At 41.3% G+C, this 16944-nt stretch overlaps 1 protein-coding gene across 4 annotated transcripts; it reads left to right on the forward strand.

Moving 5' to 3' along the window:
- Positions 1-370: 370 nt before the first annotated feature.
- Positions 371-16862, forward strand: hexb (hexosaminidase B (beta polypeptide)). Of its 4 annotated transcripts, none has more exons than XM_080756096.1 (14): positions 371-765; positions 1569-1708; positions 2538-2603; positions 3216-3262; positions 4310-4420; positions 5446-5547; positions 6083-6215; positions 6503-6683; positions 7108-7194; positions 7684-7756; positions 10509-10680; positions 13860-13950; positions 14212-14316; positions 16332-16862. In XM_080756096.1, exons 1-14 carry the CDS (start codon positions 452-454, stop codon positions 16393-16395), a joined length of 1686 nt encoding a protein of 561 aa, XP_080612222.1. In that variant the 5' UTR covers positions 371-451; the 3' UTR covers positions 16396-16862. The 4 variants fall into 4 exon arrangements, 3 of the variants coding, with proteins under 3 accessions (XP_080612222.1, XP_080612220.1, XP_080612221.1); XM_080756094.1 differs by lacking the exon at positions 10509-10680 and adding an exon at positions 11891-12074; XM_080756095.1 differs by lacking the exon at positions 10509-10680 and adding an exon at positions 8832-9006 and having other exon boundaries at positions 16332-16711.
- The last annotated feature ends 82 nt before the right edge of the window (positions 16863-16944 follow it).

A 16944-nucleotide genomic window follows, 5' to 3' on the forward strand; every position in this document is an offset into this window, starting at 1 on the left:
TAAGTTCACACAAGCAAAGCAACACGTGTTACACTGACACTGCTACATGACGTAATTTCTCCATTCATTGTCAATGGGAATCTTTGTGTAGGACCAAAATAGCGATTCGCTCGTCCACATATGACATAAGTTCGCCATTGATTGTCAATTGGAATTTAATGTTTGTGTATTAAGACGAAAATCTACACTAATAGCTGAATATAGGAGGGGCTAAAAATTGTGCGTTTTCGGTCAGAAAAAGTTATACATCCAGAGGTTATATTATATTATAGTTTGTCTAGATATAAATTGGGTTCTGGCCCAGGCCCCGCCTTCTTCTGGCTTGTTTCTCATAGATCACATGATGTTGTTGTCATAACTTTAGTTTAAAATCACATTCACTTCCTGCACTCCCCGAGTCCCCGCTCTGTGTGTAGTAGCGAATTTAGTACAGTGAGTGAGCACTGCAGGCATGATGATGATGGCTGTGGCGTGGAAGAAGACTTTCATATTGTTGCAGGTGGCTCTTCTTTGCCAGGGCTTGAGGTACAACGACCTCTATGATGATCTGTACAGTGAAGGAGTGTACACAGAGCCCGCCGCGGAGGAAGAGGAGACGGTGGCCGTCGGAGGGGAGTCTGAGTACGGCTCTCTGTGGCCGCTGCCCCTGAAGGTGCAGATGTCCAAGGTTCCATTCAGGTTGAGCAGCACCGGCTTCTCTATCGTCGACGGCAAAGAGTCGTCCGTTGGAGCGGGCTGCAGCCTCCTGCAAAACGCATATAGAAGGTATATACGCTGTTATTACAATGTCATGCATATCTGTATTAACTCTTAGAATGGCTGATATTACATACATTGCTATTCCATAATGTAATGTACTAACTTAGCCCCATGTTCCCTCTGTCCCTACGCTTGGGGCTAAGACTAGGCACTATGGTCTCTCTGTATTTGTTTATGTATGTGATTACACTGATTACCCTGGTCTAGCCCTGAAACATGACTGTCATGATTATCATGACAGCGTCATGTGAACCATGGCTAACCCTGGTCCAGACCAGTGATTACCTAGCCATGGTGATTACCTTGCTTATTGTAAGTCTCTCTGGGTAAGAGCTTCTGCTAAATGCCCAACATGTAAGTTGTAATGTATGATAATATATGAGCCATTTCATAGCTAACATGCATTCTGTTGAAGTAAAATGCTACATTTCTCTATATAATTATTATATGTACACTAATTTACTGTGCTGAGAATCAGGTTTCATCTGGTACTACTGTATATATGGATGTTTGACTATACATTTATAATTAGGTTATGTAGGTTTTATCTTGATGTTACTGCTGCTATATCTGTGGCTATACTATACTGTGAATGTGCATTACAATGCATTACATGCACATTCTATGTAAAGCACCTTGGATAAAGACGCTATATAAATGCACCATTTACATAGCCAGACGCGAATCTGCAGTGTGATAGGAGTCTGGCCAAGAAGCCAGGCTACCATTTACCATTACCATTATAAGAGATCATCAGCGGTAGTGACAAATAAACCTTGATTTCCCCTGGTTTTTCTTCTGCTGTACAGGTACTATGGATACGTGTTTGCCAACATACGAGGGAGGAGACATGAGCCCAGGTCATCTGACATACCTGAATTACAGGTGGTGATCACATCGCCTGATTCTGAGTGTGACGGTTACCCCAGTGTCGCCTCTGATGAGTCATGTGAGTCTGTTTAACCACAGCTTCCCCATTGGTGTTCTATCAGGGCTGCACAGTATGTCGTTTCAGCAACACCACTATGTACATACAGTATGTATGTCTCTTGGTCTTGGGAGGAGCTCTGTGAGTGTTAGGCTACTGTCCGTTGAGAGTATAGAGATATGCAGTTTATCCTGTGGGGCAACATTCTGCAGTCAATAGAGTCATGGGTGAGGGATCACTAGTCTACTAGTAACTGGTTTAACCAGGTTAATACTATTAACCATGCCAGAGAGGTCCTAACACTCTTGACCTGGCACTAATAGGTTGCATGGTTATTTAATAAGAATTCTCTTTAGGTAGCATAGCATGCATTGTTTTAGCCAAGCCATAAAGAATGGTTATGTCTGTGTAATCCGAAGACTCACCTCTTCAGACGCCACCTTAGCCTGTAGCACTTGCCCTAGCCTTGACTTCCTTAGTTGCAGGCTTATGCAAAAGCTAAAATGTAATTTAGATGACATGTTATTGTAGACAGATGCCAGGTCATTTGTAGACCTGGCAAGTGACACCCTTAAGTATAGTACAGTATGTATAGTTTCAATCTACACAGATTATTGATCTGTGTTTGTTGATATTCTACTGTTTAGAGTCATCATACAATTTACAATCGTAGGTAAAGCAAGAACCTATAAACTTGACTGATGATAGGTCCTTGCTTTACCTAATGATCTTAGATTAAGCATCTGGTGTATTACCTCGTGTCTTCCTTGCTTACTGTAAATCTCTCTAGATTAAGAGCGTCCTCTAAATGCCTAATTCGTAAATTGTCTCTGCCTGTGTCTTTGTCCAGATGAGCTCTCAGTGGGCCAGCCGTACGCTGTACTGAAGGCCCCAAAGGTGTGGGGCGCGCTCAGAGGTACAGTTGTTATTATCGTCTTATCACATCAAGTACTGTAACATCCATATATCAATGCCCTCATGTGATCAGCACCATCATGGTTGACCTTTCTTTTACATGGCAACCTGTGGCTTCAAAAGCTAAAGAATAAACAAAGCTTGATGAATCCCATGTGACCTGTATTGACTTTATTGGTGTTACACACTGAGTTCACACAATAAAAGCAACACTGTTTAGTGTTATCCTATGAGTACATCTAACATTTAATCTGTTTGCAGTTGCACACATTATGTAATACAGCGCTTCAGTCAGGACAACTCAAGAATGGATGGAATATATATTTATTGAATTGGATCTTCTTTTTAGGTACTCGGATCAAGCGCATAGGAGTCTCTTATGGGTATACAATTGAAACCAAAATGCCCCGAGCAGGTCCATTTGGTTCCATTTTTTGCACTCTCAGAGTTATGTGGATCCAAGGCCTAATGCATACCAAGCTGGGGGTCCTTGAAATTAAAAAGTTTGAGAACCACTGAATTGTATTTGTGTGGTGATAAACGTTAAAAGGTTCTTCCTACAGTATGTTCCTACTGACTTGCATTGTGTCTTACTGTACGCACTTTCTCTCAGGCCTTGAGACCTTCAGTCAGTTGGTGTATGAAGACGAGTATGGCGCTGTAAGTGAACCAAACACAACTTACTTTAATTGTTTATTTGATAGGGACATATTAAAAAATATAAGACGCAAACATGCCTACATGAGTTAGAAAGAATGGCAGTCCCTCCCTAGGCAGGTAACAAAAACTGAAACATCACAAATGACAATGTGCACATTACAAATACACACATGCAGAAGTAGTAGAGAAAACAAGAAACGACACAAGATTATCATACATTGTACAACAGTCGAGGTTATAATCCAAAGTTCTGGTTTGCCTTGAAGTCATTGTTTCAGATGGGCCGTAAAAGTAGGACACTTCCTTATTGCTAGTGGGACGGTAGGACATTCCGATGTTTACTTCACTTTGCTGACAGGCAGCACATTGTTTCAAAACATGGTGTCTGTCCACACGGTATTAAATGACCCCTCACATTGTCCTCTAGTGGTGTTGGTTTTTGTTTTACAGATTCCCGGGGGAAGCCCATATAAAGCCTTACACATAAATAAATACATTCATCTAAATTCATTAATGAATTATTAATTTAACCAAGTAGTATCCTATATCTGATATACAGGATAGTACTCGGGTTGTCCCGATCGGATCGGAAATCGGAGCCGATCACGTAATTTTCAAATGATCAGAATCGGATCGGGAGCCAAAAAACGTGACCGGGACATCCCTAGTATCAATATTATATCCATATCATGATATTAGACTGGAAATTGTCTGTGATTTGGGATATTGTAGACTACTATTGTGATATGGCATAAACGTGTTCTATAAAATATAAATATTAGATCTGGGAAAAATCTGTATCGGCAGATGCTCAAAATCAAATGATCGGATTCGGATCGGGAGCAAGAAAACATGATATGGACATCCCTAGATAGTACATCTAATATAGAACTATAGTGTATCATAAATACATGATGTTTATGATGATGTAGGTATGATGATTTAATACAAATGAATAGTGGAGAGAACTGCATTCAAGTGGAGTATCATGTCCAGTTTGTGTTGCTGACCATGGTGTGAGCCTGATGGCCTTGTCTCTGCTTTCAGAAAAGCGTCAACCAGACGGTGGTCAGTGACTCTCCCAGGTTTGCACACAGGGGCGTCCTGTTGGACACCTCTCGCCACTTCCTGTCCATTAAAGTCATCCTGGCTAACCTGGTACGTTCTTCTGTTGTGCTTTAGTCTTTGAACCACTTTGACCCAATAAAACCTGTCATTTTAGATTTTAGTTCCTCAGAAAAGGTAAATTCGGTTCTAAACAGTGGTTTAGAACGGTAGCTCTGAAAAATAGCAGATGTACAAGCTCACAAAGCGTCACTTTGTGCCACGCTGTGAGCTTGTACATTGCTATTCTTTTTTTTTTTACATATTTTTTTTTACAAAAATCTAGAAATTGTGAATAATTTAGATTTGTTTAAACACAAATCTTCTCTTCTGGGGATCCCTGGCACAAAACATTCTTAGATGGGGGGTGGGGGGCATGAAAAAGTTGGAGAAGAATTGTTGTAGAATTGGCCTCAGGTCTTAATGAGTTATGCCTGCTGTCCCTTTTTTGGGTATACCATTATGGGAACCTTTTCAAAATGCTTCATTAATGCGAGTCGTAGGTCTGGTCTGTTACCTTTGGCGAATGTTTCGCCTGTTATGACGACCCAGGATAAAATAGTCTACTTGCCAGCCCATAGAGCCCCATTGTGAACCCGGACATGTTGACTACACCAACGTTTTAGTATGGGTCATCAGCATGTAGAAACTGTCAGATGCTAACATGCATATGTTGAGCAATTTTCATAATTAGCTTTACCATAATCAAATTAATCACCTATATGGACAATATTTCAGCAATAGTCTCTGGCCTTAAACTTGGTGCTTTTAAGACTGATTAGCAAGGAAATATCCTATTAGGCCTGGTACAATTGCTGAAATATTGTCCATATAAGTGATTATTGTAATTACAGCTAATTATGAAAAATGCTCAACATATGCAAGTTAGCATCTGGCAGTTTCTACATGCTGGAGACCCATACTCAACATTTCTAAACATAAAAACCTAAAACTTTGGTGTACTCAAAATGCCCGGGTTCACATTCTGACAAGTAGACTAAAAGGGAAGTTAGGGTTCATGGTGTGGTTTAGTGGTCAATGTCCTTTCCTCCTAACGTCTTCTTCAATCCTCCATACAGGAAGCAATGGCGATGAACAAATTCAATGTATTCCATTGGCACATAGTGGACGACCCCTCCTTCCCCTACCTGAGCCGTACGTTTCCCCAGCTCAGCCAACAGGTCAGTGGAATTGCTTACAACCGCATTCAGCATCTGGCTAACTATAGAATGGCAGCTTTAATGTTCCGGCTTGCAAAAGTATTGTAGGTATTACTGTAGGTATAAATAATAATATTCATCATATTTATCTGTTCCTTCAGTGATTTAATTCACTCTTTGTATGGTGAAGCTAAATTCACAGTATATACTCATAATAAAAAAGGCCTTGTGCTTTGTCTTTGCGCCTATTTATTACTGGTCCTACTGGTGCCTCGCATTACGCCGATATTGGTGAACACAAGATGTACTTGACGAAGACTATTTCGGTCATAACACTGCACTGAATAACTTCACTCTAGGAGAATTAAACACAGTGCGGATTATCCTATGTTTTATCAGGTACAAGTTGTATGTAGAACATTGCGTTGTACACTTCAATCTCAATGTTATACCGACATTTAACTTCAGACAGAGAGCAGGGGGGGATTATTATCTCAAGAACGTTGTTATTTTTGCACAAACTATGTAGCATTTTCACGAAGGTGTTTGTCAACAGGGAGCCTACCACCCGTACACACACGTGTACACCCCTGCGGACGTGAAGATGATCATTGAGTTTGCTCGTCTGCGAGGGATCCGCGTGATCCCTGAATTTGACACTCCGGGACATACTCAGTCATGGGGCAAAGGTGAGTTCACTGGCTATTCTTGTATATTTGTTTTATATTGAGGTTTAGGTTAGGCATAGTTCACGTTCATATTTTGAGCGCACCAGGATTTCTACCATGACTTTGATCATAATATGCATATCAATCTGGGGCTTCTTGAAATGATGAAGAGTCACTGTCTTGCCGTATCCAGGTATGTTGTTAAATTAGTAAACGAATGAAAGCCTTGGAGTGAATACCTTATATCACCTTAAATTAGTGAACAAATGGAGTGAATACCTTGTGTCATCTTAACATCTCCATCTCAGGCCAGAAGGACCTGCTCACGCCCTGCTACTCTGGAGCCAGTCCCTCTGGGACCTTCGGACCCGTCAACCCCATCCTAAACTCCACGTATGAATTCATGAGCCAGTTCTTCAAGGAGATCAGCTCTGTGTTCTCCGACGCCTACGTTCACTTGGGGGGAGACGAGGTGGACTTCAGCTGCTGGTGAGATGATTAGGTTCACGTCTCCAAAACCACACTATTGCACTCCATGTGCTGGGAAGCATGACTTTCATGTTTCTGCCAATGGACATAATACTTGCAAGTTCGATAGCGTGTAACGTTTTTATAGTTATTGTTATATAGTCTTTCACACATTAACTATTTTCTTTTGACAATTTCTCTAACCACAAATGTATTTATTTATGTATTTTAAAGTTAATATGTACCGATTCCGACAATGTTACTTTTCAAGATGTCCTTGGTTCAGTGGTTTTGTTTTGAACTGAATGCTGGGAATCGTAGTTCTAACAAAACACCGAAAAGACTAGTATAATGAATGTTATGCAGAGTATGACTTTAGTGAACCATAAGAAGAGCATATTATGTTCTAAATTATATTACGTTTGAACTATAAACCCCCTTGCAGGAAGTCCAACCCAGATATTACAAAGTTCATGGATCAGCACGGCTTGGGACGGGACTACAGCAAGTTGGAATCCTTCTACATCCAAAGGTGAGTTACTGTTTGACACAAACACAAGGTCACTGCTTTGGTAACTACTCAGTGTTGTTAAGGAAGTCCAGGAGCGCCAAATACGTGTTATTTTGCGTTCTATTTAATGATAAACATATTAATGTTGGCTTACCGCATGTCAAAGCTGTCGGTCGATCGGCAGCTCCGGGGCTCAATTGGCCTTGCCTTCAGCCTCAATGCATAGAAAAACTAAAAGATGGGGGCTGGAGCACCACTGGTGGTCCGTGGAAGTATTGCATGTGGTTACCATAGTAATGTAGGATTTGTTGATTTTTAACTAGTTGAGGAACAGATCTACAAGCTCACAGCGTGTCACTTTGCAACGCATTGTGAGCTTCTGATCAGATATTTTCACCCGAGAATAGGGACACTATGGTTCATTTGATTAAAATCCTAAACCTGATTGAAAAAAAAGATAATTGAATAAAATCTGATGGATGTTTTTCCTCTCTTATGACTTGATATAAGACTCTTGGATATTGTGACGACAACCAAGAAAGGCTACATCATCTGGCAGGAAGTCTTTGACAACGGAGTTAAGGTAACGTTAACTGAAATCAATGACGTGTCTTAATGCAACACTGCCTTGTCAAAATCATAAGTCATGCTAAATGCCTTGTCAAAATCATAAGTCATGCTAAATGCCTTGTCAAAATCATAAGTCATGCTAAATGCCTTGTCAAAATCATAAGTCATGCTAAATGCCTTGTCAAAATCATGTCATGCTAAATGCCTTGTCAAAATCATAAGTCATGCTAAATGCCTTGTCAAAATCATAAGTCATGCTAAATGCCTTGTCAAAATCATAAGTCATGCTAAATGCCTTGTCAAAATCATAAGTCATGCTAAATGCCTTGTCAAAATCTTAAGTCATGCTAAATGCCTTGTCAAAATCATAAGTCATGCTAAATGCCTTGTCAAAATCATAAGTCATGCTAAATGCCTTGTCAAAATCATAAGTCATGCTAAATGCCTTGTCAAAATCATAAGTCATGCTAAATGCCTTGTCAAAATCATAAGTCATGCTAAATGCCTTGTCAAAATCATAAGTCATGCTAAATGCCTTATCAAAATCATAAGTCATGCTAAATGCCTTGTCAAAATCATAAGTCATGCTAAATGCCTTGTCAAAATCATAAGTCATGCTAAATGCCTTGTCAAAATCATAAGTCATGCTAAATGCCTTGTCAAAATCATAAGTCATGCTAAATGCCTTGTCAAAATCATGTCATGCTAAATGCCTTGTCAAAATCATAAGTCATGCTAAATGCCTTGTCAAAATCATAAGTCATGCTAAATGCCTTGTCAAAATCATAAGTCATGCTAAATGCCTTGTCAAAATCATGTCATGCTAAATGCCTTGTCAAAATCATAAGTCATGCTAAATGCCTTGTCAAAATCATACGTCATGCTAAGCAACGTTGCTTCCTAAAATGTAGCTACTCGCATTTATATTTTATTTTTTTGTCAGTTTTGTGGTGTGAACTGAATTTTCTGTTCTCTTTGCTGCTTGTCATGCCTTGCTAACCGTAAACGCTAAATATTATTGGGGGGTGTCTGTCTATAAGCTGAGTACAGAACAGAAGTATGGACTGACGTGTGACTGACTGTTGCAGCTGAAGCCAGACACTGTAGTGCATGTGTGGATGTCCAACAATATCGCGGACGAAATGCACCGGGTGACGTCCGCGGGCTACACCACCATCCTGTCCTCCCCCTGGTACCTAGATTACATTAGCTACGGACAGGACTGGGAGAAGTACTACAAGGTTGAGCCTCTGAAGTTCAACGGTTAGTCTACATGAGTGTGTCTGTGATGTGTGGGTCTTTTCAGAATGCCAGTCTTTACGGCGACCATTTCGACCAAAAGGGAACCCGGAATATATATTATTATTCGATATATAATATTCAGCAGGCTTACATCTGATAACTGCACAGTTGTGACAAGGTGTTGTCGGACAGCACCAGACATGAATACAAATGATTGCGAACGCAGTGAGCACTTACTATGAGACCTAGCAGATCATGTCTGTCTGTCCGTGTGTCTGTCCCGCTATCCAAATATGGAGTGTGTTGCATCAGCAATCACTCAGCTCCATATATGGGCACAAAAGGGGCCAGGTCCACTCAGCTCCATATATGGGCACAGAAGGGGCCAGGTCCACATATACAGTAACAGCGGGACAGACACACAGACAGACAGACAGACATGATCTGCAGGGTCTCAGCTGCGTTCGCTTCCCGCGTTTGCGCGTCTTACTGGTTATAGTTACTGTTAGTATTTCCGCTTTCTTTCTTCTTTCTTTCTTTTTTTTGCATGATGCTTGGCTTACATAAACCTGATTGGCTAAATGTTTCTTTAACATGAATAACCCTGATTGGCTAAATGTTTCCCTAACAGCTGTGAGAATGTGTGCAGAAACAGGAAGGATGACTGTAGTGTGTTGTGTTGATGTCTTGGGGGGGAAAATACATCAGTAGAAAATCCCCCATGTCCCAAAATGAAACTACTGGCTGAGCTCAGATAGATGTGTCATCTCTTTTCTGTCCCTGGCCTAAGGCCAGGCCACACCATTGCAACATATGGACTGTCCTTAAAACGGTTTTGTTGCAAGTAGTTCATGTGACTGGCCTGCGGTCTGGCCTTTATAGACTCACCACACCTGCAATTTGGTTCAATTCAAACGGACCAGGAGAATAGTGTGGAGGTTTAATTAGGGTCACAGTTCATGAGATAAAGAGAGTGATGACTTTATAATTCCTTGTAACAACTGCGAAAAATCTGAGCACTTACCGTAATTTCCGGACTATAAGGCGCACCTGAATATAAGCCGCACCAGCCAAATTTAGGGAAAATCCCGTATACAAGCCGCACCGGACTATAAGCCGCAGGTGGCCCCCTAGTGGCCGTTACGTTAGCTCAGAGCCTTAGATGGCTCTGAGTTAGCGGTAAAAATCCATAGATTAGCCGCACCGTTGTATAAGCCGCAGGGTTCAAATCATGGGTAAAAAGCTGCGGCTTATAGTCCGGAAATTACGGTACTTGTTTGAGCCAGAAAACCATAGACCACAGAAAATCTACTGAATGTTAAAAGTTAAAAGTTGGGTGAAATTTGATGAGCTCAGAAAAAAAAATAAGAAAAATTACAAAAAACTCACAATCCCTTTAAAACTGAAATTGGAAAAAAAAAAGTCAAAATAGAAATATAAAAAAAGAAAATCAAATGTAAAAAATGTAAAGGATATTAACACCTTGGTTACCGGTGTGTATGGACTGTGTGACTGACTTGCAGCTGAAGCCAGACACTGTAGTGCATGTGTGGCTGGGCAACAGTCCAGAGGAACTGTCCAAAGTGACGGCCGCGGGCTACACCACCATCCTGTCCGCCCCCTGGTACCTAGATTACATTAGCTACGGACAGGACTGGCAGAACTACTACAAGGTTGAGCCTCTGAACTTCAACGGTCAGTCTGCATGAGGAGGGTTTCACTGTTCCTCATACGACAAAGAAAGGGCTTACTCTAGGTCAGGGGTTCCCAGACTGTGGTGCGTGCGCCCCTTGTGGGGCGCGAATGCCCTCTAGGGCAATAGGGGGTGTGTGACATGAAAAGGGTAATGGCGGTTTTATTTAACACAAACTACAAAATCTGTTAAAAAAAACGCTGTTGTAAGGAGATGTATAGAGCAGCTTTGCCATAATCATATTAAAAATATATATTATTTTCAAGCGTTGGGGGTGAGTCAGCTAGGTCAGGACAAAATGTTTGGGGACCTGAAGTTAATTCCATTTTGAAAAGACAGTCACTCAGACTGATTGTGTCTTTTAATAATGGCCTTAGCTTAAGCCCTGCATGCTTTATCGTATGACGAATGGCCAAAATAGCCGATCTGAAAGTCCTGTAAGATTGTAGATTTTCTTTATTTTCTTTTTTTGCTTTATTATTATTTTTGAATGAATTAATGGCGAAAAATGAAGGGGGGAAATGATTTATAATGACATGCCTCTGAATAGCGATGCCAGGGTTAATGATGTGATTAAAACCAGTTTAGTAGTCATACAAGAGCATATTTGGGCTAGGGTGTTTTTACAGTTTAGGACAAAATAGGGAATTGGAGTAAATACACACTTCATTCAGCAGGCTTACATCTGATAACTGCACAGCTGTGATGAGGTGTTGTATATTGTAGGCTGTTTGGTTGAGACGGTGCTTGCTTTTTTGGTTTTGTTTTGGTCTTTGCGCTTTAGTCTTTTATATGATGCTTGGCTCCATAAATAACCCTGTTTGTCTTAATGTTTCCTTACCATGCATAACACTAATGTGCTAAACGTTGGCTAAAATGAACAGCGTTTGAGACTGTACAGGCCCTGTTTCCACCGGGGTTGAACCAGTTTAGTTATTTTCTCTCACCGCCTAACATTGAACCAGTTCTGGTTCAGAACCCTAAAATGTGTTTCGGTACTGGAAGCACCAAGGTTCCAAGAATCCAGCACGGAAACAGTTCCAGAACCAACATCCAAGCGGGTTCCATCCCGTAACCCCGCCCGCTAACACATGTACAGTAAGGTGTATATTTTGACTCAAGTACTTTGGCTGCGTACTTTGTCCACCACTTGTAACTACTTGCTTACTTCTGGTTGCTAAAAGTGATGTATATTTATTATGCTGTGTGTAGCTGAAAGCAGACACACTTATCCACGTGTGGAAGGGAAACCAGCAGCAATACCAGGCTGAGATGACGAGAGTTACATCGTCAGGGTACCAGGCACTGCTCTCCACCCCCTGGTACCTCAGCCGTATCGTCGGCTTTGGCAAAGACTGGCCGGGCATTTACCAGGCCGACCCGCAAGATTTCCATGGTGCGTGCGTGGTGTGTCCAGCATGATTGATTTTTTTATACCAGTGGTTTTCAACCCTTTTCATATCAAGGCCCATTATTTATTCGGACCATTTGATGAGCTTTGGCCTCTCAAGACCCAAAACGAAAGAATATTTTGTTATCGTTTGATAAGATTTTGTGGTGTCATCTAAAAAGGGGAATTGGTGAAAATAAGCACAGGCTTACATCTGATAACTGCACAGCTGTGATGAGGTGTTGGCTGTTTGGTTGAGTGCTTGTTTTTTGGGTTTTGTTTTGGTCTTTGCGCTTTATTCTTTTACATGAGGCTTGGCTCCATAAATAACCCTGTTCGTCTTCATTTCGCTTTACCACGAATAACCCTAATCTGGCAAAAGTTGGCTAAATGAACAGCGTTTGAGACTGTACGTACGGGGTTGAACTGGTTCAGTTCTTGTGTGATTCCACTGAAAATGAATTGGTTCAGAATCGGAACCCTGAAATGTGTTTCGGAACTGGAACCAAAAATAAAAGGCCTCTGGTTCTAGAACTGGTTCCGTGCTAGATTCTACCAAAGTTATTATGGTGGAAAAGGGGCCTGTGTGGTGGTGGGCGAACAAGGAAGGATGACTGTGTGAATGTCATGTGTCAAAAGGAAACTATATATTTTTTAAGCGGGTTGCATCCCGTAACCCCGTCGGTCTAAATGCAACATAAGGACTTTGGGCTGCGTACTTTGTCCACCACTAACTACTTGCTTACTTCTGGTTGCTAAAAGTGATGTATATATTATTTATTATGCTGTGTGTAGCTGAAAGCAGACACACTTATCCACGTGTGGAAGGGAAACCAGCAGCAATACCAGGCTGAGATGACGAGAGTTACATCGTCAGGGTACCAGGCACTGCTCTCCACCCCCTGGTACCTCAACCGTATCGCCTATGGCCAAGACTGGCAGGCCATTTACAAGGCCGACCCGCAAGATTTCCATGGTGTGTGTGCATGCGTGGTGTGTCCAGCATGATTGTTTTTTTATACCAGTGGTTTTCAACCCTTTTCATATCAAGGCACATTATTTATTCGGCATTTTGATGAGCTTTGGCCTCTCAAGACCCAAAACCAAAGAATATTTTGTTATCATTGGATAAGATTTTGCTCACAATTCCATGCTGTATTGATGTTGGTACCAAAGGAGATATAACAGGCAAAAATAACAATTATTTTACATTCTCTAATGTAGAGATGTTTAACAATAAGGGTCCATTTTGTTACCAACTCTCCATTTACAGTTGCTGGGGACCACCTGGAAGTGGAACCACTGGTTGAAAACCACTGTTTTATACACATCATGATGGGGATGGATTGCAAAAATAATGCAACATCCATTGGCTATGTCATTTTATCAGGTTTAATTGTACTACATTGTTTTTATTGTCCGTTTACCCGCCTTTCAAATATGGGTGTTGGAACTGTTGTATTTGCTTTATGGCTCCGTCGTTTTATTCTGTTTCTTTATGGTCCGTCGTATCTGGGTCACATTCAGTCTCCAGTGTGTCCGTTTACTAATCTAGGGTTATTTTAGTCACTTCTGTGCAGATATGTGTATGCCTGTTGAATGAATACATATTTATACAATATTTTACTTGAAAGGGGGGCTAAATAATTTCACTGTCGTTTATGATTCTACCATTTTATGATACTGCCATTCTACCCTTATAGTATAGTGTATAGTATACGGATTTGTTTGTATATCACTAGACAAACTGCCTGATCTCTCGCTTGTTGTTTTACGACGTCGTCAACACAGGCACCGATGAGCAGAAGAAGCTTGTGATTGGTGGAGAGGCGTGTCTGTGGGGAGAGTTTGTGGACTCAACCAACCTCACACCCAGACTCTGGTATAGTATAGTGCCCATTATCAGAGAATTCATTATCAGGTGTCTGTTTGGCCCATATATCGGCCATTATTTGACCTTTTTTACCGTAACAATCTGTGTACTGTAGGTAGGCAATTGTATGTTGCCGATGTGTCCATATTTTTTTAAGCCTTCAGCTTTCTACAATCTATTATGTACGAGCTCGAAATGGGTCCAAGCTTGTAGATTTTTGAGATCCATTGGACTGAATGTGTTTTCCTTTCCCCCCCCCCGCGGCGGCAGGCCCCGTGCCAGCGCCGTGGCAGAGCGGCTGTGGAGCGCCAAGGAAGTGACGGACGTAAACGACGCCTACAGCCGACTGGCCAAGCACCGCTGTCGCATGGTCGAGTGAGTATCGTCAAAGTAGTAGTCGCTCAACAAAGGATTCACAATTATTTTTAGTCTAGTCTAGTTAGCAGGAACTCTTATTATCCTTATTGGTCATATCACATACAAACCACCGTTTCTCAACCTTTTTTAATATCAAGGACCACCCGTTTGATATGCATCAGGCTACGGACCCCCATTTGATAGTTTTTTTAAATCTCTGGGACCCCAATCTACACTATACAGTCCTCGGTGTTATTTAACCCCGAGTGTACTACTGTGTACAAATGATTCCCGTTTGTACACTTACAGTAAGTGAGAAACAGTGTACCACTACCAGACTGTTTTCACTCCATAGTTCCCATATCAATTAAATACATGAACACTTGCCTCCAAGTGTGATCTCCGTTAAGGCCTTATTGAATACATGCTTTGACTCACATCAGTCTCTCTCTACACATCATCATCATCATCATCATCATCATCATCATCATCATCATCATCATCATCATCATCATACTAAAATTCAGCGAATGTCTGTCTGTCTGTCTTTCTGAATGTCCCTGACAGCGCTTTATCTCAACATTGGCTGCCCCAATCACTCCCACTTTTCACACAGGCATGGACCATAATTATATGGAGGTCTTAATGGAGCCCTTTTTCCAATTTGACACATTCATGATTTATAATGAATTTATTAGTGGATTAAAAAATGCAAAAATGGGTATTGTACTGTCAATATGACATGAATATGAATGCAAAGTAGCGGTCCATGTGTGGACAGGCTACCTGTCGCCGTTGTGCATGGTGAGATGTGTGCAAACCGTGTAGTTTATCAGGAGAAGAATACCAAAGGATGCAAGATTTATTACTGAATTAAAAACGCTCCGGGCGCAGTACCCCCCCACGGCCACAAGAGGGGGGCAAATATCTCACAACGGGTAAGGGCTAGTAAATCTAAACAGAACATTTCTCAATACAGCATGAGTTCATGCCAAAGATTAAGAGTTCACTCACTGAACTGTGCTCTTCAATGCCGATATGAAACCTTATCATTATTATAGTAGATCATTTACAATTTAGGCATTTAGCAGACGCTCTTAATCCAGTTATCATGAAACATGCGTAAGCTACATAAAATGCAATTATAGTGCCGTCTACGTAACATGCTATAAGTCTGTTTAAAATACTATCTACATAAGTCTACATAAAGTGCTATGTTTAGAATACTAAGGGGCTAGTGCTATGGGCCATGGTGGAGTCTGAAGAGGTGGTTTTGTTAAGTATTCGTTCACGAAATACTTCACTCTATGGGACGTTTCCCTTTGCAGAGCAAATAGCAGATCTTCAAGCTCACGAGCTTGTAGGTCTGCTATTTTCTCCGCAAAGGGAAACATCCCATAGAGTGAAGTATTTCGCTCACACTACTTACAAAACCTTGGTTTCTAAAGAAACCTCTTCGGTTTTCAGACTACAATAATAGTCTTGTGAGGTCAGATAATGATGTTGTGTGGCGCCATGGCACGCATGAGATGCATGTGCCAATTAAGTTGCCAACAGAACACATCTGCAACGCAAGCCGACGCGTCCGATCAGAATGTGTGCATTTCCCATGTTACGTTGCGGGTCTGTAGAGGCAGTGCTGCTGGCACGAGTGCTGCTGGCACGAGTGCCGCTTTTCTGGTGTGTAGTTTGTTTGACTTACGCCGTAGTTGTTCGCTCACAGAAAGAAGAGCGAAGCGAAATGGCTGCCAAGTGAGTTCAACACATGACACGTTAGTCCTATTAGTTCAGTCGGCAGGTTGGGACGACCCGGCTAAGGTTCACCGATGTTGAACCTGGCGTGTCAGGACTTGCCGTCACCACTCGGCCATCTGTATATAAACGGCACTAAACAATGATGCAAAGTCGGCATACAAATTCTTAATGTTTTACTTCTAATTACCGGTACTTAAAAACTGACATCACTTAATTTCTATTCCTTCATACGACAGTATATGACCATCATGCTTAACAATGTTCTTTTTCTCTCGAAGGCGTGGGATTCCAGCAGAGCCTCTGTACACCAGTTTCTGCCCCCATGAGTACAAGGGTGTCTGATGAGCCCTACGAGGCTGGACCTGAACGCAAGCAGCCGAGCTGCGAAAGGGAACCATGTGGATTAATCAAAGCTGTGCTTGCATTTTTCACTGAGAAACTACAAGTCTTTTAATAGCTTGTTGATGTATCGAGGTGATACACTGAAATACATGTGCTGGACGGTCTAGAGATGCTATATCGGTATCTGCCGATCATGAGAAAAACAATCTGTGATCGGTATTGGTCCCAATAAACCTGATTGGAGCATCTCTGGACCTGTTAATATTGTGATTGGCTGTTTTACATGAATCGTTTGTATGAATAAAAGTAAATCTTTTTAAATGGTTTGGTATCACATTAGTCTTATGGTGTCAAACTGAAATTAAACCATAAAAAACCATAAATGTCATTGTTAATGAATTGGTGCCGTGTATAATGGGAACAGACATATCCAAGAGTTATTGCAATATCATCTGATTCAGAATACTTCATAATTTACACATCATTCCATCTCAACTCTAAATAGCATTGATTGGTCTCCTAGTCAGTCCTGCAGAACAATAAAGATAA

Source organism: Protomyctophum bolini (assembly GCF_963924005.1).
Source record: "Protomyctophum bolini genome assembly, chromosome: 22".
Classification (NCBI taxonomy): Eukaryota; Metazoa; Chordata; class Actinopteri; order Myctophiformes; family Myctophidae; genus Protomyctophum; species Protomyctophum bolini.